At 40.9% G+C, this 22,939-nt stretch overlaps 1 protein-coding gene across 3 annotated transcripts in view; it reads left to right on the top strand.

Moving 5' to 3' along the window:
* The window catches only part of LOC149455751 (platelet-activating factor acetylhydrolase-like), a 90,509-nt gene extending 68,286 nt beyond the window's left edge, over positions 1-22,223 (top strand). For all 3 annotated transcript variants that reach the window (XM_089685898.1, XM_089685895.1, XM_089685896.1), the window contains exons 4-11: positions 729-822; positions 1,017-1,085; positions 3,194-3,341; positions 4,438-4,551; positions 5,050-5,141; positions 7,185-7,355; positions 11,781-11,929; positions 17,726-22,223. In XM_089685898.1, the coding sequence (XP_089542024.1) occupies positions 729-822; positions 1,017-1,085; positions 3,194-3,341; positions 4,438-4,551; positions 5,050-5,141; positions 7,185-7,355; positions 11,781-11,929; positions 17,726-17,838 (950 nt within the window). In that variant the 3' untranslated portion in view covers positions 17,839-22,223. The remainder of the gene's footprint in view (positions 1-728; positions 823-1,016; positions 1,086-3,193; positions 3,342-4,437; positions 4,552-5,049; positions 5,142-7,184; positions 7,356-11,780; positions 11,930-17,725) is intronic.
* The last annotated feature ends 716 nt before the right edge of the window (positions 22,224-22,939 follow it).

Consider the following 22,939-nt stretch of genomic DNA (forward strand, 5'->3'; position numbering starts at 1 on the left):
TGATCTGCAGGTGCTTGTAGATCTGTTTGTGCTGTGATTTTGCACAGGAATGCCGCCCTGTAACAGTAAAACTGCTATAGGGCGGATGTTAACTGGCTAAAGTATTTTCATATTCTAAAACAGAAAAAAACAAACTCTCACTGACTTCTGTAGCTGCAGGCACTGTGGAGAAATGTACTTTAAGGACAGAAAGTGAAGAGAAATCTCTGGCAGGGCATAACAATTTGACAGTTTTAACCCATTACTACACTATCAAAATTAAAAAAAAATACATATATTTGAAGATTATGTCAGACAAGCAACTAAATATATGGTTTAAATAGAATTGTTTACCTGCCAATTTGTAAAGTGATACAATATTTTTATGATTTACACTTTCCAACTTTACCTTCATTGGGACAAATTAATGCTGCATTTAAAGTGAAACTCCAATTTACAAAAGTAAAATTTTACTTTAAAGGCAGTTTGAGCTGTGAATGTGTATGAAGTTGGCACATATTGGTTGATTCAGTAAAATAATGTAATGAGCAAGAATGCAAAGTGGAAGATGGCGCGACCAGAGAGAATCCATCTTGTATTGATTTGTCTGCATTCTGATTTGGTTACTACTGTTTGTTGCACGTTACAGTTAGTGCTTAACTTTGTGCACTCTTTATTAAACAAGCCCCAGTTGTGTCCAATTTTTTTATGGCCATTCGGCATTCATGTACTTTGTGTTCTACATGCAGGTTCTGTGAAATGTCCGGCAAAGCTGAACGCACCATTCAAACCAGGAGAAAGATACCCCCTGGTCATATTCTCCCATGGGCTTGGAGCTTTCAGGTAACCACAACTACATCAGATGTAAGGTAAAGAGGAAATGGTCTGCAATTTTTAAAACATTTTCATATTTAATTTTTCAGACCTCAACGTAAACAAAATAGTAACATAATGCATTTTCTTTATTACTGTTTCTTGTTTTTGCTGGTAAAGTGTCTGTACCAATAAAAACTGCTAAAATTGGTGTATCCTTTCAGAACGTTGTATTCAGCTATCTGTATCGGCTTGGCATCGCAGGGCTTTATAGTTGCCGCAGTTGAACATAGGTAAGTGGATGCATTTAGAAGATACTATAGATGGAATACAGTACTATCTGGAAAAATGTGTTTATGACTGTAACATACACATCTGTGTTTCTGGATGTACAGTTAGCCAACAGAGTAAGAAAGAACAATTTGTATGGCTCTGCCCACTATCCTGGAAAAAGTAATAGTCCTATCTTTTGCGATGAATAGAGACGTGTGAATACTTTTTCGTTCTAAGAAGACCCTTGTATTATATTCACTAGTTCAGTGGAGGGCTTTTGGTTCCTATAGTCCCCCCTTGCCATAAACTTCTGCAACAAACTTTCTTTTATGACTTAAAGCGGGGGTCAGCAACCTGTAGATTGTGATCTACCAGTAGACTGCAGCCATGGGACTGGTAGATTGGGACCTGCTATCCCAGAGCATAAAACCAAGTGCAATGCAGAGGGACTACTTGTAATGTTGGAGCTGTAGTAGGGAGCAAGAGCTGCATAAGCCGATGCCTTCTGTATAGCATTGACTCATGTTCCGTGCGGAGTCATACCAACTGCACTCCACCTCTTATCCCGGCTAGTGGTCTCCAGAATGGTGCCAGCAGCAGGAAAGAGATCTTTAGGTCAATGTGCAGCAATACACTGGGCATAATAGTATAGGACTGCTTTCACACTGATGCACTGCGGTTTACCCACACCACGGGGGCAGTGCAGTGTACCTGCAGCATTCCTGCAGGTTTGCTGTGCTTAGCCATAGACTTCTATTATATCCTGCGGGTTTAGTGCTCTTTCTGAAAGCGCCAAAACTCTTGAATGCAGGTGTGTACAGTATACCCGCACAAAGGTAAAGTGCAGGAAATGTTTATTGCTGGATTATTGCACAGACCTGGAAAGAACAGAGCTGTGCCTCTTCAATGTAGTGCAGTACAATTTCAAATGCATTGTACACTAAAGTTAGTTATGCAAGTATTAAATATCTTCTATATACTGCCTGTTTTGAAAATGTACTTTGTATATGTATATATCCTTTTTTTTTTTTTTTTTTTTTTAAACAGTAATTTTAATTACATTTTACAATAAAGGTAATACAAAAATGAACAATAAAGTAAACATTACAATAGAAAAACTGGAAAAGTCTGGACATTTGCATACAGTCCACAGTGTCCCAAACAAGAAGCCATCATGTTAACCTGAATTAAAAGGGATATATTGCAAGTAATGGGAGAGAGAAGAAAAACATTTACGTGGAAGTCTCACCAGGGGGTAATAGGAGAAGTGTGCGGAGGGAGGAGATCCAATGTACCCAGATTTTATCAAACTGTTCTGTAGTCCCTCTAAGCTCATACGTTAATGTAAAAAGTGGTACATTTGCATTAATTAGGTAAAGCCATTCTGCTAGCAAGGGAGGTGTATATATATGTATATTTCTAGTAGTCTAGTGTTATACTCTAATTTTGCTGTGCCTCCTTTGTTTTAGGCATATTTTCATTGGAAGCATCCCATTGAGTATCTCATCACAAAACACTTACCTATATTATTCATTCTGTGTTTATTGCCTTAGCAAAAAAAAAAATAACAGTGACATTAGCTGAGCATTATAGGTTGCTAAAGTATTAAAGTGTTTGTAAAGGCTTTTTTATTTTAATTATATTAATGGAGGTATAAACATTCTATATACTGCTTCTCGCACATCTCCTCCCTTATACTCACCTCTCAATCCATCAATGTGCACAGGAGCCTCAGCTGTCCTGGGTCTCTCTCTCCTGATTGGCTCCCACTGCTGTCAATCACAGCCAGTAAGTCAATGAAGAGAGAGCCTGTGGCTGGGCCAAACTGCAGCTCTATGTGTCTCATGGAAACAAAGAAACTTTTTTTTTTTTTTTTTTTAATTTTTGTCCTTTTTTGTTTATAGCGCAAAAAATAAAACAACCAGTGGCAATTAAATACCACCAAAAGAAAGCTCTATTTGTGTGAAAAAAATGATAAACATTTCATATGGGTACAGTGTTGCATGACCGCACAATTGTCATTCAAATTGCGACAGCACTGAAAGCTGAAAATTGGCCTGGGCAGGAAGGGGGTATAAGTGCCCGGTAGGCAAGTGGTTAATTTCTTTGATGGATTACCTCTTAACAGAGATGAATCTGCATCTGCAACATTTTATTTCCGGGAGAGGTCCTCTACTGACGCTTGTGAGGAGGAGTGTGACACTCTGGAGGAGGTGTGGATTTATAACAAGACTCCGAAACCAGGCTCAGATGAATTCCCACTCCGATTTGAGCAGGTAAGAGATTGTTGGAAAGGAGGACATGGAAAAGTCATCCACTTGAAGGCAGCGGACTGAAACACTTTCTGTCATTTAATTACATACAGTTGTGCTCAAAAGTTTGCATACCCTGGCAGAAATTGTGAAATTTTGGCATTGATATTGAAAATATGACTGATCATGCCAAAAAATGCTCTTTTATTGAAGGATGATGATCATATGAAGCCATTTATTATAAAATAGCTGTTTGGCTCCTTTTTAAATCATAATGATAACAGAAATCACCCAAATGGCCCGAATCAAAAGTTTACATATCCTGGCATGTTTGGCCTTGGTACAGACACACAAGGTGACACACACGGGTTAAAATGCCAGTTAATGTCCCACATTTGTGGCTTTTTAAATTGCAATTAGTGTCAGTGTATAAATAGTAAATGAGTTTGTTAGCTCTGATGTGGAAGCACTGACTAGGCTAGATACTGAGCCAGCGCATGAGAGCTAATCACTATTAAGTGATACAAAACTGTTCATATCAAGGCGTTGTTGTTCGAAAATTTGTGCTGCACTTTTGAAATGTCTTGCTTGCTGCATCTTCTGTGCATTTTCTTCCCAACACACCTTACATTATAGTCAATGATAGTGCACAAAAAACGCACCAAAATCGCAACATGTTTTTTTATTAGTGTGCTTTTTGAGTCACAAGTCCATTTTTTCCTAGGCGCCTGAGGGGGATAAAATGCACTACGCTTTGCACTAATTTGTAGCACAATGCATTAAAAGCACAATAAAAATACAACATGCATTTTCAAGAAAGTGTATATCATGTTTTTTAAAGTACAAGTGTGAATAGGCCCTCAAACTTCATTGCCATCAGTGAATGAGAGAGGAGTCAACCAATAGATAAATCTCAGATAGATCTTTAGAAAATGAAGCCAGTAATTAATTGTGTGCATTTATACTGAATACTTCTGGGAGCATTGCTAACTTTACACACATTATATTACAATGTGAAAGAGGGAGGATCTTTTACTAATTGTTATCTTTATACCTGTGCTATGTTCTTTTATAAATGTATTCTTGTGATCTATTATCCTTGGCTGCTTTTTATTTGTAGGTACAGAAGAGGGTGGATGAATGCATCCGGGCTCTGGACCTTGTGCTGGATATCAATGCTGGAAAATCAGTAACCAACACATTACCATCCAATTTTGACTGGCTACTGTTAAAGGTGGGTAAATTGGAGGCATAGGCACTTACTGTACATAAAGAATTATACGAGCAGCTTCCTACGTAGGACCACCGTCGACAAATTTGATGGACAAATGCAGCTGCTTTTGGAATCAGTCACTCTTTTGAGATCATTCAGAATTCATTGACAGGTGCATTTGGCCTGCAATTGACCTCCTTGAATTAAAAAAAAAAAAAATTCTGACATGATGGTGTTATATCTTTCACTTGGATATTATAAGTTATAATGTTATACAGCTAGATTAAACAAAAGCTGTGTCTGTCTTCATTTCTGGCTGCAAAGCAACAAAATATGATTATTTTAAAGGGGGGTGATTCTTTTCTATACCCACTGCAGGTAATCTGGCAGGAAAAACATGGACTTATTTCCACAAAGCTCTGAAGCTGCTGGTTGATAAAGCCTGAATTACATGATGAAAACACTAACAAAAGCTTCTTTCTGGTTGACATTTTTACAAGTGTGACTCTTCTCTTTTAGGACTCTATTGATGTACAGAGAGTGGCAGCAGTGGGACACTCCTTTGGGGCAGCTACAGCAATCAAAGCACTTGGGAGGGATTCACGATTTAGGTAAGGGCATGACTCTGTCTTACCAGGTTTTCTGCAGGCTTTTGGAATTAAGAAACCCTTGAGATGTTGATGTTGTTACAGTCCATTCATCCATCCGTCATGATCTATTTGACCTGCACCTACTGAAACTGAGCCCCATTATTTATTGGGGAAGGCTGTTTAAAACGGAACTCCAGCCTTACCTTCTTGCAAATAAATAGCCAATCCGTCACTCAGTGCAAAATAAACTAAATGTAAAATATTGTAACACAATTCAAGTATAATATAAATCAGACCAATAAGAAACCAAGTCAAAAAGTTCAAAAAAGTCCAAAAAAGTGACAAAAGTGCTGCGTGTTTGCCAACTTCTTCACAAAAAGTGCTCCTGTGCTCATGTAGCATAATATATTTTGGCCTAAATTTATGACGAATTCTGATTTTTAAAATGTTTTTACTGGATATGTTTTATAGCAAAAATTAAAGTTTTTTTTTTCAAAATTGTAGGTCTTTTTTGTTTATAGCGCAAAAAATAAAAAACGCACAGGTTATCAAATACCACCGAAAAAGAAAGCTCTATTTGTGAGAAAATAAGGATGTAAATTTCATTTGGATGCAGCGTTGCATGACCGCGCAATTGTCAGTTAAAATAACGCAGCGCCATATCGCAAAAAATGGCCTGGTCAGGAAGGGGGGTAAATCCTCTGGAGGGCAAGTGGTTAAAGAATAAAGGGGCCTCTTACCAAATGTAGGTGGTCTTGAATTACACAGATCAAAAGCGATTGAATCCGAACTCCAGGTTGGCATTCTCGCTGTCAGACCCTCAGCAGATTAAGTGACCTCATCGATGAAGTATGTAGACAAACCAAATAGCAGCCTTAGTCTCAAATGTCGCTCACTGCAGTCACGTGTAAATCATAAATGAGAAGCCTCATGGTGCAGTAAACGTAAACTTCCATTTATTTATAAAAGTATTGCACTTACATAAGGTAGGTAAATACAAGCAGTTTATCATAAAAACATCCAATCGCAATGTCAGCTGGCATGCCGGAATGTGATGTCGTCACACTCAGCACTTTTTGTGAAGAAGTTTACAAGCACGGAGCACTTTTGTCACTTCTTTGGACTATTTATGTATATGAACTTTTGGTGTGATTTATATTATACTTGAATTGTGTTACAATATTTTACATTTAGTTTATTTTGCACTATAATCATATATTTATGATTTAAAGGGACAGCACACTTTTTTTTTAAAAGAAAGCAGTTAGGCTGGAGCTGCATCTTCCAGATTCCTCTGGAATGAAGTTTAGATAATTCCATTTCTTATTATATTATTATTATACAGGATTTATATAGCGCCTATAGTTTGCTCAGCGTTTTAAATTATGGTGGGAGACAGTACGCGAGACAGTACAGTAACAATACGATTCAATACAAGAGGGGTTCTAGGGCCCTGCTCCTTGGAGCTTACAATCTAGGAGGGAGGGGATAGTGGTACAGGAGGAAATAGCTGTGGGGGATGGACTGGTAGGAGGAGTAGAGGAGTTCAGTATTAGCTGGGGTCGGGGTAGGCTTCCCTGAAGAGAGAGGTTTTCAGAGTGCGCCTAAAGGTGAGTAGAGTAGGCGATAGTCTGATGGATTGGGGTAGGGAGTTCCAGAGGATGGGGGAAGCTCTGGAGAAGTCATGGAGACAAGCATGGGAGGAGCAGACAAGGGAGCTAGAGAGTAGGAGGTCTTGTGAGGAGCGGAGAGTACAGTTTGGGTGATATTTGGGGACAAGATCAGTGATGTAGTTTGGGGCAGAGTTATAAATGGCTTTATACGTCAGTGTTAGCGTTTTGAATTTTATTCGTTGGGCAATTGGAAGCCAGTGGAGGGATTGGCAGAGAGGGGTGGCAGATACAGAACGGTTAGTAAGGTGGATGAGTCTGGCAGCAGCATTTATGATAGACTGAAGTGGGGATAGCCTGTGGTGTCACAACTCAGAAAAAGATGAGAACCTGTGTTCCTAATACAAGAAGCCATCTAGTTACATGTTGATATTTTGTCTGCTTGTGGTTGTAGATGTGGTGTAGCTCTGGATTCCTGGATGTTCTCTCTCAGAGACGAAATCTTCACAACAATCCACCAGCCAGTTTTATTTGTCAACTCAGAGAAGTTCCAGTGGGTGGAAAATGTCATGATTATGAAGAAGATGGATTCCTCCAGCGTGGAGAGGAAGATGATTACCATCAAGTATGTTTACAGCCCCTGCAGATATGTACTGACCTGCAATAGCAAAAAAAAGAGCTCTGCATATTTATAAAGCCCGGTGTTATGCTTCTATATGTACATTGTGCACTGCTAGCTTGGGAAGTCCAAATCAAGCCAATTGCAATAAAATTGGAAGTTAAAAACATTGGATGAGAGCCTGTATATGCCACATCTCAAGGCCACATTACCGACTTGCTGTATTAAAGTGGGTGTAAACCTTTGACATGAAATATGAACAAAGCATATCCCTCTATAGTTTGTACTTGTCACAATCCAGAGCATTTGTCTGCTGCCTCATTTCTCTGCCATCAACATGGGTCACATCTCACAAGTTTTCATGACAGCAAGAGAAAAAAGGTGACAAGGGAGGGACCTCCAGTACACAGCCTTTGATTGAAAGTCTCAGCTCTGTTCATGTGTGCTGTGTGAAGGGCTATGTCTCTTCCCTCCAATCAGCCCTAAGCTCTCCTCACTGAGTTTTGCAGTGTGCAACTTCAGCTCCCCACCCCATTCTTTCTGAAAGCTCAGACAAGCTGTAAAAATTCTGGACTTTGAAAGGCTCTAGAGAAGAGAAGACTACAGATAAACCGGTGCAACTTATGTAGGAGGATGTTTGATATTTGTGTATCACCTGAGGCCAGTCACTTCACTGAGTCTGTGTAAGGGTTTACACTTTAAGTGGCCTGCATTTTATGAATGAGATGCAAAGTGCAGGCCTTGATACTGAGTAACACTGGATTATAATGGAGAGAGGATGACTAGTCCCAAAATCTTTTGTCCTTTAGGTTTCATTCACTGTGAGTGATAGATGGAGGAGCCTTTATTTTGTTGTTTCCACCATGCCACATACTGTATGCAGAAAAAAAATAATAGATTAGTTGTCTTGAATAGCATAAGACAGGGACGCTCAAACTGTGGCCTCCAGGCCACATGTGACCCACGGAGCCCTCTGATGTGGCCACGGACCTCAAACCAGGGAAGCTCATGCCTGGAGTAGGCAACCCAATGACCGTGATCAAGGCTTGGCAATCTCTCATCCCTAGAGCATCAGAGTGCAATGAGTCAGTGGCAGTAGCGGAGGAAGTAGGCAGGCGTGAAGGGAGCAGGAGCCGTATAAACCGATGCTTCCTCTGTAGCACTGACTTCTGTCCAAGGCGTGATACCAACTGCACTCTAACTCTAATACTTTCTAGCACCCTGGACAGTGATACCAGCAGCAGCTGCAAGAGGAAAAGAAGGTCATTTTATCGAACAACACATTCACTGGGCATAATAGTTTTTTCAATGGGCATGTTAGTACCTATTAAAGGGTTAACAACTATTAGGCTGCATTCACACCGATCCATGGGTGCATCATAGTGTGCCTGCAGGTTAGCTGCACTGAGACATAGCCTTCTATTATATCCTGTGTGCTTTCTGAAAGTGCACCAAAGATCCTGAATGCATGAGTTTTGGTGTGCTTTCAGAAAGTGCACCGCATCTGCCAGATATAAGTCTATGGCAAAGCGCAATGGACCCGCAGGAAAGCAGCAGGTGCACTGTGCTGCACCCACAGTGTGGGTAAACTGCAGTACATCAGCATTATAGGGGGCTCAGGACAGTAAGGGCTCATTTACATTTGTGGTTTGGGGGGTGTTAAGACCCCATAGTTCATTGTGGCCCACAACAGGTTATCAAATCATCAAGTGCCCCCTGCTCTTTGAACACCCCTGCCACATTTAGTCTAGCACTTAATGCTGGCCATATATACTCACCAGCCACTTTATTAGGTAAACCTTGCTAGTGCTAAGAAAATATCTTTCACACCATTACACCACCACCAGCCAGAACCATTGATACAAGGCAGGATGGATCCATGCCTTCATGTTGTTTACACCATATTCTGATCCTACCATCTGAATTTTGCAGCAACCAGTCTGCCCATTCTCATCTGGCCTCTGACATCAACAAGGCATTTTTGTCCACACAACTGCCACTTACTGGATATTTTCTCTTTTTCGGACCATTCTATGTAAACCCTATAGATCAGTGGTTCTCAACCTTCCTAATGCCGCGACCCTTTAATACAGTTCTTCATGTTGTGGTGACCCCCAACCATAAAATTATTTTCGTTGCTACTTCATAACTGTAATTTTGCAGTGGGAGGAGTAGTGCCACATCATTGGTGTCAGTGAGAGGAGTAGACAAATACAAAAATTAGCACTCAAATCCTCTACAAAAAACCCAATAAGTTACTTAGCATTCCTTCCCCTGAAGTACAAAAATTATAAAAATAATAATAAGCAAACTTAAATAAATAAATAAGATATAAATGTAAAGTCCCATACACCTAAAGTCCAAAAAGTCAAAAGTCAAAAAGGATCCTTGCACGTGATTTCCCAATAGCTCTTTTCTTCCTAAATCAAATTAGCGGTGTGCTTCAGAAAATCTTCAAATACCTCAAAGAAAAAATCTCAACATAGTATATTACCCCAATTATTAAAATAAAGTGCCACACGTGTCACATGCAGATACACAGAAGTGCCACAGCAAACGTGAAAACTCTGGACTCTAATACTTCAATTAGTAATTCTACTGCACACAATATAAAGAGTGCATAATTACCCCAACATAAATACAATCAGCATAGGGTCCATAATATAGATGAGAAAGCCTCCAAACATTGTTCTCCCATCTTCTACAACCTTTTCCCATAGACATATAAATTTGATGAAACCAGCTTCCATATAGTGAAATAATCCAGAAGAAGAGACCCCCCTCCTTAGCGGTAACTCTTTACAATCACCATACCACTCTGAAGGAGAGCCAGGCAAAAATGGAAGTATCCAGGGTTGGAACAACCGCGTGTTCCAGAACCCAAAATGGCCGCCACGGCACTTCCGGAAAACGGCAATACGTCACCACGTCACGTGCCCCGGACGCGTTTCGTCACATCCGGACTTTTTCAACAGGGATCTTGCATATCCCTGTTGAAAAAGTCCGGATGTGACGAAACGCCAAGGGATTAAAATTTATCTTTGGGAACATGTTAGATGTTCCACCTGTTTTTAGGGTGGAACATGTAACATATTCCCAATGCTGCAGCCCCCGCCCACACAGCCGTGTCATTCATTCACAGCGTTCTGTGAATGAATGAACTACAAGTCCTGGCAGCCTTAGCAGCTGTCAGCTTGTAGTCCTCAATGAAATACCACAGTGCTGTGGAGCACCGTGGTAGTTCATTGATTCTTCCTGTCAGTATATCTGCTTGCCTGTACGTCCCCTATGTGCAAGCAGATATACTGACAGGTCTTAGGCTAAGGTCGCTACAGTCCATTTAACATGATTTCCTATGGGACACACTCACATCTCTTCGTTTTCACCCGGTGCGTGTCAGTGACTTTTTTAAATGCAAAAAGTTGCATTTTGTTTCTATAGACTTCAATGTAGACGCTGCAGAAAAGCATGTAGTACGTTTTGCTGCGTTTTAATCTGCCTAGCAACAAGAAAAAAAAAACACAAAACGCATTGAAAACGTGGCAAAAATGCACTGCAGAAATGGATCAAATGCAAACTGTATAGGTGTAAACCTAGCCTTACAGGCTCCTGCAACAAACAATAATAAATGCATGTTTTACCTGTAAAAAAAATTTGCATTTACTATTTTTTGTCAAAAGGTGAACTTGTCCTTTAACAGATTTATACATATACACCTGCCCATTATGTATCCAGGCAGATACCAAGCAAGCTGGATGGGTATATGCAGTTCAGTCTGATTATCAGCTGTTTGCTTGCTCCAGATCATTGAAAGGGATAAGAACAGATAGTCAAACAAACAGTATTTCTCTTCAGTTCATTGAAGGACATTAGTCATACTTCAGATGGGCTTAATGTTGCCACCTACAGGAGCACATCATGAAGTATGGCTATGTCCTTCAGTGGACTCAGAGCAAATGATTTTTACGGTGAGTACAGAAATCCCATGATCTCATCCGTTCATTGAAGGACACAGCCATACTTCACAATGGATTTGCAACTGTAGGTGGCAACCTCAAATCCACCTGTCATAACTATGGCTGTGTCCTTCAATGAATTCAGAGAAAAGGATGTTACAGTGAGTGCAAAAACCCCATTTTCAGGAGTACAGTCCTAGTTACAAGTTTCCTTTTAAGATGACCATGTTACAATCCGATTTTATAATCTGTGTTAGATTTACCAACAACCATCTAGTGTGAGAACTTGCCTCAAAGAGTTAAATGGATTCTGAAGACAGTACCCTTACATAATTCTCTGTAAATCTAACAGGGATTGTACTGTCAGGTTGTTACCTGTATGGCCAGTTTAACAATACTATGCTGATTACAATGACATGCTAGTATGTGAGCTCTTTCAGTTTGTCTGATGGGTTTGTTCTTTTTCCCTCTACAGGGGCAGTGTACATCAGAGCTTCCCTGACTTCACATTCCTCACTGGTTACCTGATAGGGAAAATATTCAAGTTAAAGGGAGAAATTGATCCATATGTGGGGATGGACATTATTATCAATGTAACTTTAGCTTTCCTACAGCGACACCTTGGTGAGTATTTACAGAGAACTAATACTGTACATACATGATCCATTGTATACATTTGTGATGTTGGATCATAAGAGCTATGATCACACTGTTGTGTGGCCATCATAGACTTAATTTACAGTCATGCCAATATTCTGAAGATTACCTAAATCCCAATTGGACTTTTAGTTTAAGTTGGCTAAATACTGTAAATTCCAGAAGCATCAGACAAAAGTCGTATGGTTGGTTTTCTTAATAAATCAGCCACAGCATGATTAGAAAGCATGACCCCTGCCAGCATGATGTGCATAGGTAAGGACCCTTGTTTTCTATGTGGAAGTAGTGGCCTCTCTACAGAGGTTTGACATGCCCCTGCTGAGTCAGACCCGGAGCTCTCCAATCACCTGGGAGCATGATCTTTGTTGGTTGCAGATCTATAGGTCTAACTCAGCAGGCCACTGCTTTCCTACACAGAGCAAGGATCCTCTACAGCATGTGAGAAACAGGCTTTTCTACTGATGCTGTGGCTGCTTTAAAAAATGAAAATGAAGTGCTTTAGAAAGACATTAAACATCTTTTTTTTTTTCCTTATCCATTGAGGGACACAAAGTCACGGTATTCAGCATCAACAGGAGGACTGCACACTGGCAGACAAAATGTAGACTAGCCCAGGGTATATTCTGTCCCCCTATCAGCCAGATTTTCAAGAATTTATTTGCTTTTGTTTCAATTCGGTCTCCACTGTACCAGGTGCCCAAGCAATTTCTACTAACGGATTGGGGAATGATTGCAGCACATCCACCTCTGGTGCTGATGTCTGCAGCTTGGAGTCATGGTGTCCTCTGCTTGTAGTCTCTTCTGCCTTTGGAGTTCTCCTTGGCTGGATTCTTTGCCCTCTTGGCTAAAGCTTTTATTGCAGTCATGCAGGAATTTATGACCTAAATAGCCTCATTTTTTTTACTCTGATTGCAAAGACCAAAAGTGCACTTCTACTCCTTCCCCAGCAGATTCTGTAGGGACCCATTCAGACCTTGGAGTCCTGGTGCATTGCATTAACTTGTGGTTTAAGGCAACCTATTCGAATGTGTGGACTGGCAATACACCAAAACATCCAAAATAATGGAAAATGTACCATTTTTGACAATGCACTAGCATGCTGCAGTATTTGTGCGTTGAAGCTGTGTTGTCTTGTCAAAATGAATGGCTCTGTGATGGGCTAATGCACGTAATGTGTGTTACAGTAACACTCTGGAACAGAAAAGCCACTAGTGACTTCTGAGCCACCGTCTGCAAAGGCTGATTTTGAGTGTCAGGGCATCCCTCAAGCCCTTGCTGGATGAGCTTACCAATAAAGAGTTTTAATCAACTGATGTTATTCTCAAGTTGAAGGAGATCACTTTGACCCTTAAGGATCAAGACTGTGGTCATTCTGGTGATCTTCATAGCTCCAAAATGGACCAGATGGATTTGGTAAGCCTTATCAAATTTCTAGCAGACATTCCATGGGCTCTTCCAAACCAACCCAGCCTACTATCCCAAGGGCCAGGTTACCACTCTGCTTCATAGTCTTAATGGCAAGAATATTAAGAGACATGGTCTCTGAATTGGTAATTTCCACATTGCTAAAACTACCTCTTGTAAAGTTTAAAATCGCACATGGAGAGCATACTTTACATGGTGTGAAGAAAGATGCTTTTGTCCCAGGAAATACTCTGTATGAAGGATCCTGATCTTTTTCCAATCAGGCCTGGATTAGCATTTGGCCTCAAGTACCATCAAGATGCAAATCTCAGCCCTTGCGTTCTTATTCCGGAGACCGCTAGGCTCCCATTTTTTTGGTAAAGAACGTTCATGTAGCCTCTCCTGTAGTCACTTGTTACTCCATGGAATTTGAATTTGGCTCTCTCTGCACTGTCCTTTGAACCCATCATAGATAGTCTCCTTTCTACCCTCACTCACAAGGTTTATTATTTGTTGCCATTACCTCCGCCATATGTTTGTCTGAAGCTGGTGCCTCATCTTGTAAAGAACCTCTATTGATCTTACAAAAAGACAAGGTGTAGTTAAGGCCTAGAACCTCATTTCTTTCCAAGGTGGATTTTGGTCTTACACCTCAACCAGATTCAATTCACATCTCCCTGTCCAACCTCTGTACATTAGAAGGAAATTTCCCGCCATTGCCTGGATAAAGTTTGTGCTGTGCTGGTTTACCTCTCAACCACTGCTTCTATTAGAAAGTCTGACTCATTCTGTGTGATTTCTGATAGTCCCTGTAAAGGGGAACCAGCCTCTCATATGATCATTTCTTGGTGGCTCAGGCATCAAAGGTCTTAAAGACAAGGTTCCACCGTTTCCTGTTGAAGTGCATTCTACTAAGCCTATGCGTGCTTCATGGGCTTTTTGGCATCAGGCAACTGTTTCTCAGATTTCCAAGGTTGCAGGTCTTTTGTTCATATGTTCTCCAAGTTCTAAGATTTAAGCCGAGAGTTTCAATTGGGCTTTAATGTCAGTATCTATCAATCTAATCTACAGTCTTGGCCAAAAATATTAGCACCCCTGAATTTCTGTCAGATAATCACCCTTTGCCCAGAAAATTGTTGCAATTACAAATGTTTGACCACATCCCTGCCACCCTATAACAGATATACTTCTACAGGGCGGCAGGGGTACGCAATACAGTTGTGTTCAAAATAATAGCAGTGTGTTGAAAAAAGTGAATAAAGCTGAAAATCCTTCTAATAGCTTTTATTTCCATACACACAAATGCATTGGGAACACTACACATTCTATTCCAAATCAAAACATGAAGAAAAATAGATCAAATTTGTGTTGTTCCTCTAAAAAAAATTGAAGAAAAGTGAATATTAGACTGTTCAAAAAAATAGCAGCTTTTGAATTCTTCTTTACAAACTCAAACATTCACTATATAAACTGAAAAATGTTTGAAGATTTTGCTTTCCTTTGAATCACTTAATGAATATTTAGTTGTATAAGCACTGTTTCTGAGAACTGCTGTACATCTGTGTTGCATGGAGTCACCCAACTTTTGGCACCTGTGAACAGGTATTCCAGCCCAGGATGATTGGACTACATTCCACAGTTCTTCTCTATTTCTTGGTTTTGCCTCAGAAACTGCATTTTTGATGTCACCCCACACGTTTTCTATTGGATTAAGATCCGGGGATTGGGTTTGCCACTCCATAACGTCAATCTTGTTGGTCTGGAACCAAGATGTTGCCCGTTTACTGGTGTGTTTGGGGTCGTTGTCTTGTTGGAACACCCATTTCAAGGGCATTTCCTCTTCAGCATAAGGCAGCATGACCTCTTCAAGTATTCTGATGTATTCAAACTGATCCATGATCCCTGGTATGCGATAAATAGGCCCAACACAGTAGTATGAGAAACATCCCCATATCATGATGCTTGCGCAACCATGCTTCACTGTCTTCACAGTGTACTGTGGCTTGAATTCAGTGTTTGGGGGTCGTCTGACAAACTGTCCCCGGCCACTAGACACAAAAAGAACAATCTTACTTTCATCAGTCCACAAAATGTTGCGCCATTTCTCTTTAGGCCAGTCAATGTGCTCTTTGGCAAATTGTAACCTCTTCAGCACGTCTTTTTTTTCAACAGTGGGACTTTGCGGGGGCTTCTTGCAGATAGCTTGGCTTCACATAGGCGTCTTCTAATTGTAACAGTACTCACAGGTAACTTTAGACCACCTTTGATCTTCCTGGAGCTGATTGTTGGCTGAGTCTGCGCCATTTTGGTTATTCTTCTATCCATTCGAATGGTAGTATTTCGCTTTCTTCCAAGTCTTTCAGGTTTTTGTTGCCATTTTAAAGCATTTACGATCATTTTAGCTGAGCAGCCTATCATTTTCTGCACTTCTTTATATGTTTTCCCCTCTCCAATCCACGTTTTAATCAAGATACGCTGTTCTTCTGAACCATGTTTGGAACGACCCATTTTCCTCAGAATTTCAGAGAGAAATGCACTGTAACCAGCATGTACAACATTTGCTGCCTTCCTTCCTTTAAATAAGGGCAATAATTGCCACCTGCTTTTCAAAGAATGAATGACCTCACTAATAGAAGTCCACACTGCTATTATTTTGAACATGTCCCTTTCAATTAGCGATTCAATTACACAGAATCAGCAGCATGCATGTCATGACTGTTGGGTCTGTTGGATTTCTATTACTCTACTACACCTGTTAGTAAATTATTTGCCATGTAGAAATATAATTTCTACCAAAAACAGTGATCAGGTTAGTGATGTCTGACTATTATTTTGAACACAACTGTATATGTGATTTTGCATTTCCGGGTAGTGGGCGCGTGCGAGCCATGCGCACAACCTACCCGCGCTGCCATTCGTGGTCACGGCTTGCAATGATTACCTGCTGGCGCCCGGTGATTACAGAGGATCTCGGATGGGGGAGGAGGGCTGCTTTGTTTACTAACGGTCTTCCTCCCTGTTAGCTCGGACACACTGCTCTGGGTGGCTGTGCAATGATCTAAAGCACATGTCAAAAAGCACCCAGAAATGGTTTTAGACAAAGCGCTGGCGAGGACCCGAATTGGCCAGCAGTGAGTCCAGATCTCAGTCCCATAGTGCTCCTGGGGGGAGATCTCAAAATAGCAGTTGGGAAAAGGAACCCTTCCAATCTGGGAGACCTGGAGCAGGATGTGATTGATTTCAGTTATTTTTTTCAAGGGGTATGCTATCGAGTATTAAATTAAGGGTGCCAATAATTTTGTCCAGTTTAATTTGGGGTTTTGTGTGGAATTTATCAGATTTTACTTTTCTATTTCTCCACTTTTTTGTGTCATACCAATACAAACAAAATAAATAAATACAAGAATGCCTAAACATTTGTAATTGCAACAATTTTCTAGCCAAAGTGTGGCTTTATCTGACAGAAATGCAGGGTTGCCAATATTTGTGGCCATGACTGTATCCATGTATCCTCCAGCCAGAAAGTTTGTTCTAGATATAGCAGAAAAGGGTTGAGCCTGGTACATATTGTTTTGTTTTTTTTCTTCCATTCGGGCCAAATGAAAAATAACTGAGGAGCTTGCTATACCAACATCTCCCCCTCTGAGCTATTGTGTTCTGACATGGGAACTGCCACCCCCCCCCCCCCCCCCCAACAGAACACACCAGTCAGCGCTCGCAGCCATTGGCTGTGAGTGCTGATCAGCCTCCAGTTGGCAACGGTTTTTCCAGCATGCCTACTCGATGGAAGCCAGCCAGGCTGCTGTACATATGGGCCGAATGTCAGCTGCTTTCTGTTGAACCAACCGATATGCGGCCTGTTTGTGCCAGGCTTTGGAGATTCTAACAATTTTTGCCATCTGGATTCCTGTTGTAAGAACAGGAAGTGATGGGGAATCTCTCCAACAGAGGCAAACAAAAAAGCTGCATTCGGAGAGAGGGGATGGGTTAAAACTACGGACTTTTTATTACTGTACTTGCCTTCTTGTCCCCGTTTATTTGTTATACAGATGCAGGGTGACAAATTAAAGTAAAACATTATCCACACTTTGCTAATAAAAAAAAAGCTGCTTGGAGTTGGCACCATCCAATTGTTTTACTTTAAAAAAAAAAGTAGTTAAGGTTTAGTACCTCATTCAGGTTTTGCTACTGTGTTTCTTGTTGGTTATATGAATGTGGCAGGAAGGGTGGGGAATCCCTCTATCAGAGATACAGAAACAGTAGAAGAAACACAATATAAAGCCGCCCTTAAGCCAAGATGACTTTTTTGTGAAGGAAAAACATTTTATATCCTGTATTAATTTTTTGTCTGCTGAACAGGTCTCCAGAAGGACTTCAATCAGTGGGATCATCTCATTGAAGGTGAAGGAGAATTTGTCATCCCAGGAACAAATCTTGATCTACCTCCAGTACAGTCTAAGAGCTCCAAATGACTCGAAGTGATGAGAAGTGACCCGCAGCCTATTACCTCCTCCCTACCATGGGAGCATTCTGCTATGTGATGGCAGAGAGAGCTGTGCCTCTTCCATGGGACGCCCTGACACCCAGTACTAGTGACCACTACTATCTGTGCAGGAATGAGAGACTTTCCATAGTCTGTCATCTAGTGTTATGAAGGACATTTTTTTTTTAAATTGAAACTTTTGTACGTGATGGATTTTGGCTGGCTGTGATGTAAGTGTTGAACTCCTTATATAGGACTGTATTATACCTTTCAGTAACATCATAAGCCAACAAAGCACTATGCCCTGTGCCAGCACTGAATGCTGCTCTGCCTTACCAGTGTGAACTATACCACCTAACAATTCTATGGTGCTTTTCATTAGCTGTGAGCTGTTTTCACACACCAGTGTTAAATGATATGTAGTTCTGAACATTACATAACCAATGCCCCCCCCCCCCCCACCACCACCACCACCTTTTTTAGCATTGTAAATGTAAAAATGATCAGAATTCAGATGAAGACACTGTCCTAGGAACTCTCAGGTATTCATTACAACAGAATCTCAGCTGGAATTATCTTCAGTTCAGCCCACACATTTTGTGGTCCTGTTGGCAATATAATGAGTTCTGTGCAAATGCTTTACATTGCTAAAAAGGATTTGGGGGCATGGCTCATTACTGCGCTTTAAAGCGGAACAAACCCTATCCTTTTGCAGCCGAAAATGGTGCCATGTTAACCATTATTAAGATCTGAATCTGCTGTGGTGCTGCACACGACCAGCTATGACACCAGCCATTTGAGGGCTTGAAAATTTAGTTGAGAATGGGTTTACAGTTCTCAGTAGAGCCTTTAATGTAACATACACTGCACATGCGCTAGTAGGAATATAAATAAAAGCACTGCAGAAAACAACATTGGCACATTTAAGGATTCAGCTTTGATTCACACTATAAGTCACATATGAATCGCATAGGAACTGCAACTCATTCCTGTACAATTCACATGCGTTTCGACTTGAGCCTATTCGGTTTGAATGGGCTCAAATCACACCAAAGATATGCAGGCACCTTTTTTGGAGCCGCACTGCATCCAGATTGCATGGTCATTTTGTATCGCGCAATCCACTGCACTGCGTATGCAATCCATTTGAGATGTGGTTAACTTTGTATTGACACCCGCATCAGACTGTGTGATTGCAATGCGGTACAGGAAATGCACAGAGTTCACGGCCTTTCCTGCACGGCATATGTGTGAAACCAGGCCTAATAACATTTATAACTTGAGCTTTCTTTTGGGAAACAGGTAAATCGATGGGTTTGTTTCCGTTTTACAGTGTTTCTGAACTTAAAAACAAAAAGTAATATATTGCAGCTTACCAGTCCTTAGATGTATTGTCTGCATGAGTTTTCTTTTTCTGGCTTTTTTGTACATATTTCTGTCTGCTGATCCTGTTAGTAACACAATTCTTGTCCTAGGGCAGTGTTTCTCAACTCCAGTCCTCATGGCCCCCCAACAGGTCATGTTTTCAGGATTTCCCTCAGATGAAACAGCTGTGGTAATTACTAAGGCAGTGAAACTGATCAAATCACCTGTGCAAAATAATGGAAATCCTGAAAACATGACCTGTTGGGGGTCCATGAGGACTGGAGTTGAGAAACACTGTCCTAGGGTGACAGCGTTCACTCAGTACTCTGCAGAGGAGCAGCATTGCCATCCTAGGCTACAATTCTCATTTGAACTACAATCACCTCCTACTCTCCTCCATTCTGTTACATAGAGGGGAATTGTTTTGTTGTTCACAAAAGAGAACTGGGAAGGCTGATGACACTGCTAGAGGTTTCAGTTCAACGCACAACAAAGGTACATACACACAAGATTTCTGGCTAGATCAAGTGGTATTTTTTGTACTTGCAAAAATGTACCTAGCCTGAAAAATGAAAACTAATGAAGCCACCACATCTAAAAATTTGTAAGCTGCAATATAGTAAATCTTTGTTCAGATACACTTTAAGTATTACCGTAGCAACACTACATGCTTGAAAACAAAGACTTGCTGCTTGTGTACATATTTTTTTTATATAAGAATACAGTGAAGATGTGAACAGAGATGGATCAATCTGTAGCAGTGCCATACTTGTGCAATGGATTCAGTGACTGATGGTCTCTTGTGCAGCATGGAAAACAATATAAAAAACATATGAGGATGGATTTGGTCTTTATACTTTTGGATTCTCCGAATGTTTAATCAGTTTGTCAGATGAAGTGTACAGTTGTCTAGCTGGCTGATCATTGGCACTTCAAAGGGGTTTTTCCGTTTGAATGCATAAGACACCTGCATAGATGGTGCAGTATCCAGCTAGTGCAAACAATAATCAGGCCTCTCTGTTTATAGAGCTTGGTGGGATGAAGGGGCTGATTTACTAAAGTAGGGGTGGGCAAGTGTGGCCCTCCAGCTGTTGATGAACTACAAATCCCATCATGCCTCTGACTTTGGGAATCATGCTAGTAACTTTCAGTTTTGCAATGCCTCATGGGACTTGTAGTTCTACAACAGCTGGAGGGCCACAGTTGCCCACCCCTGTACTAAAGGCATTGCAAAGTGTAGTTGCTCCAGAGATTCATAAATGGTATGTGGCTTCACTTTCCAAAAAATACCCAATCATATGCAAGGAAAATTAAAACAAAAATGCATTTTTGCTTGTGCATGATTGGATGATGGAAATCAGCAAAGCTTCTGCTCATTTACCAGGCTCTGGAGCAACTGCACTTGCAAAGTGCACATTCTATTTGACTTTAGTAAATCAACCCCGAAGTCTGTCATGATACAGTGCTGCTTACAGAAAACTAATATGCAGTATATGTATGGATGTGCTGCAATACCTGACTTCACAAACAGGTGCTATTGCAAGATATTAGAATTGCTTTATTGTATTGTAAATCTATACCTTTTATACAAAGGAGTAAAATCAAGATGCTTGCACATACTCTTCAGTTCTTTTAGGCTCCACGCACACTAGTGTTTTCTAAGCTCCCTAGAAGCCATTATCTGCATATTTTTTTTCCGCTCCTAGAAGGTAATTATTGTTATCCTATGTGTCCATGCACACTACTTTAGGCTATTAGAATTTTTTTGAGCTTCAGTGTCTGGGACAGAAAAACATATTTTTGGAGAGTTTATCCAGCAGAAAAAAAATGCTAAACGCTCCTTAAAAGCTTTTTGTTTTTCCCCTTCCTCTCTACAGGTACTGTAAAAACGCTACTGCTTCTGAATGCTACTATAAACACTATTACCAGCATTTTTTATCCACCGCTTTTCGAGCTTAAAAAAAAAAAAAAAACCTCTCTACATGTACTGTAAAAACGCTACTGCTTCTGAACGCTACTATAAACTCTATTACCAGCGTTTTACGAGCTTAAAAAAGAAAAAACCGCTATTGTGCATGGAGCCTAAGTCTTCTACTGACTGCATATGCAAGCGGCCACCTTCTCTCTAAGTTGGAGCCCAGTCAAGCACTCCACCTCCTCTAGTTTCCATAATATAGCAAGAGGAATGATATGGGATTCAGAGAGATGTCAGAGCTTTGACGTTTGGGTACCATGTTTTGCCAGGTTTAATGGATTCCAGTCCATCAGGAGAAGGCTTAAAAGTACACTTTTCTACTAAGAACCCTAACTGGGCACCCCCATATCCCATTCCTATTTAGTGCCCTCCACACAGACCAAGTACAGTCCAAACCCAGTTACCACTCTGCACCCTCTGCCGAGTTTGGCTATTATTTTTTTGGCTGGGCATCAGTGCTTTAGTATGCAGGTACAATATCCGGTTCTGTAGAGATGAATGGGAGAGTTATCTTGGCTCTCCCATTCATCTCTTATGAAACTCAATGTCCAGCCTGTGTACTACAGCACAGGGGCCTGGGCAAAAATAGATGTGCGGACTGGCAGAGGGGCAAAGGCAGTGAGCTCATGCTGCATCTGTGTTTGGGGCATACAGCAGTAAAGGAACTGATATAGGGGTTTAAGAGAAGAGAAAATGGTTATGTGCAAGCAACATAGAACCTGTTCTTTCATTGTTAGGTTACTTTTTTGTAACTCTATGCTATAAACACAGATGACAGGTATTGTCATTTTTACAAGAATACCTCCATCGGTTATTTTATGTCAGGGTGATGTTATTCTGGGGCTGTAAGACATTAGAGCCGAATTGTTGTCTTAACTGCTCTCTCCTGCCGTGTTAATATAGAGTCATCACCCTCTCCCTGATATATAATAGCAGTAGAACACAGGAAATTAATCAATATACATTATGGCGTGAGAAAACAAAAGTGTAGTGTGGATGATATTATGCGATTTGGATTAAATTTTGAAAATATATGTCTGATTCTTGAATCCAGCAATTTAGGTCCCTTAAGATATCTAAGGGCTTGTGTTGGCATGCTTTTTCATCACTTTAACCAGGTCTTGCATTCCCATAGAGGTCTATAGGAAAGAAAATCCAAGCTAATGTAAGTCAGTGGTTTTCAGCCTTTTTCCAGTTGGGGTGCCCTTAAAAAGTATTTTCAGTTTCAAGGCACCCCAGCCTTGGTTAACATCACTGCATGCCGGAAACGTGCAAAGATCAAATGTGATCCTGACATGTAGACAAACATACTGCTCTTTAGCAGATGCGCAGGGGTGCCATTAACTCTTAATAGTACCCCCGTGCATTGGCAAACGCCATGCGTTTTTGGTGCAGTGACCAAAAAAAAAAAAAGGGTCAAGGACTTCTGTCCCTGTGTTTCTGTGGATAGGGCAGCCCACTGCAATGAATAGGCTGCCCTACACGCATTACGCAGCTGCACATTTGTGAACCAAGGGCTCGTTCAGTTATGTGGTTGGGGGATGGTAAAACCACATGGTTGAGTCACATTTTAACAACTCCCAACTGCTCCCCCTTTAGCTGCAGAGGCTGTACACATTCTGTGATTGCGGCAGTAAATATATACCCAGGTAAATGGGACCACGCTACAACCACCCCACAACCATGTGGATAGCATGTGGCTGTGGTGTGGTGATTCTGCATTTAGAGGGTTAAAACGGGCATTCAGGAG

The sequence above is a fragment of the Staurois parvus genome, unplaced genomic scaffold (genome assembly GCF_062004578.1).
Source record: "Staurois parvus isolate SC_StPar_1 unplaced genomic scaffold, SC_StPar_1.0 ptg000388l, whole genome shotgun sequence".
Classification (NCBI taxonomy): Eukaryota; Metazoa; Chordata; class Amphibia; order Anura; family Ranidae; genus Staurois; species Staurois parvus.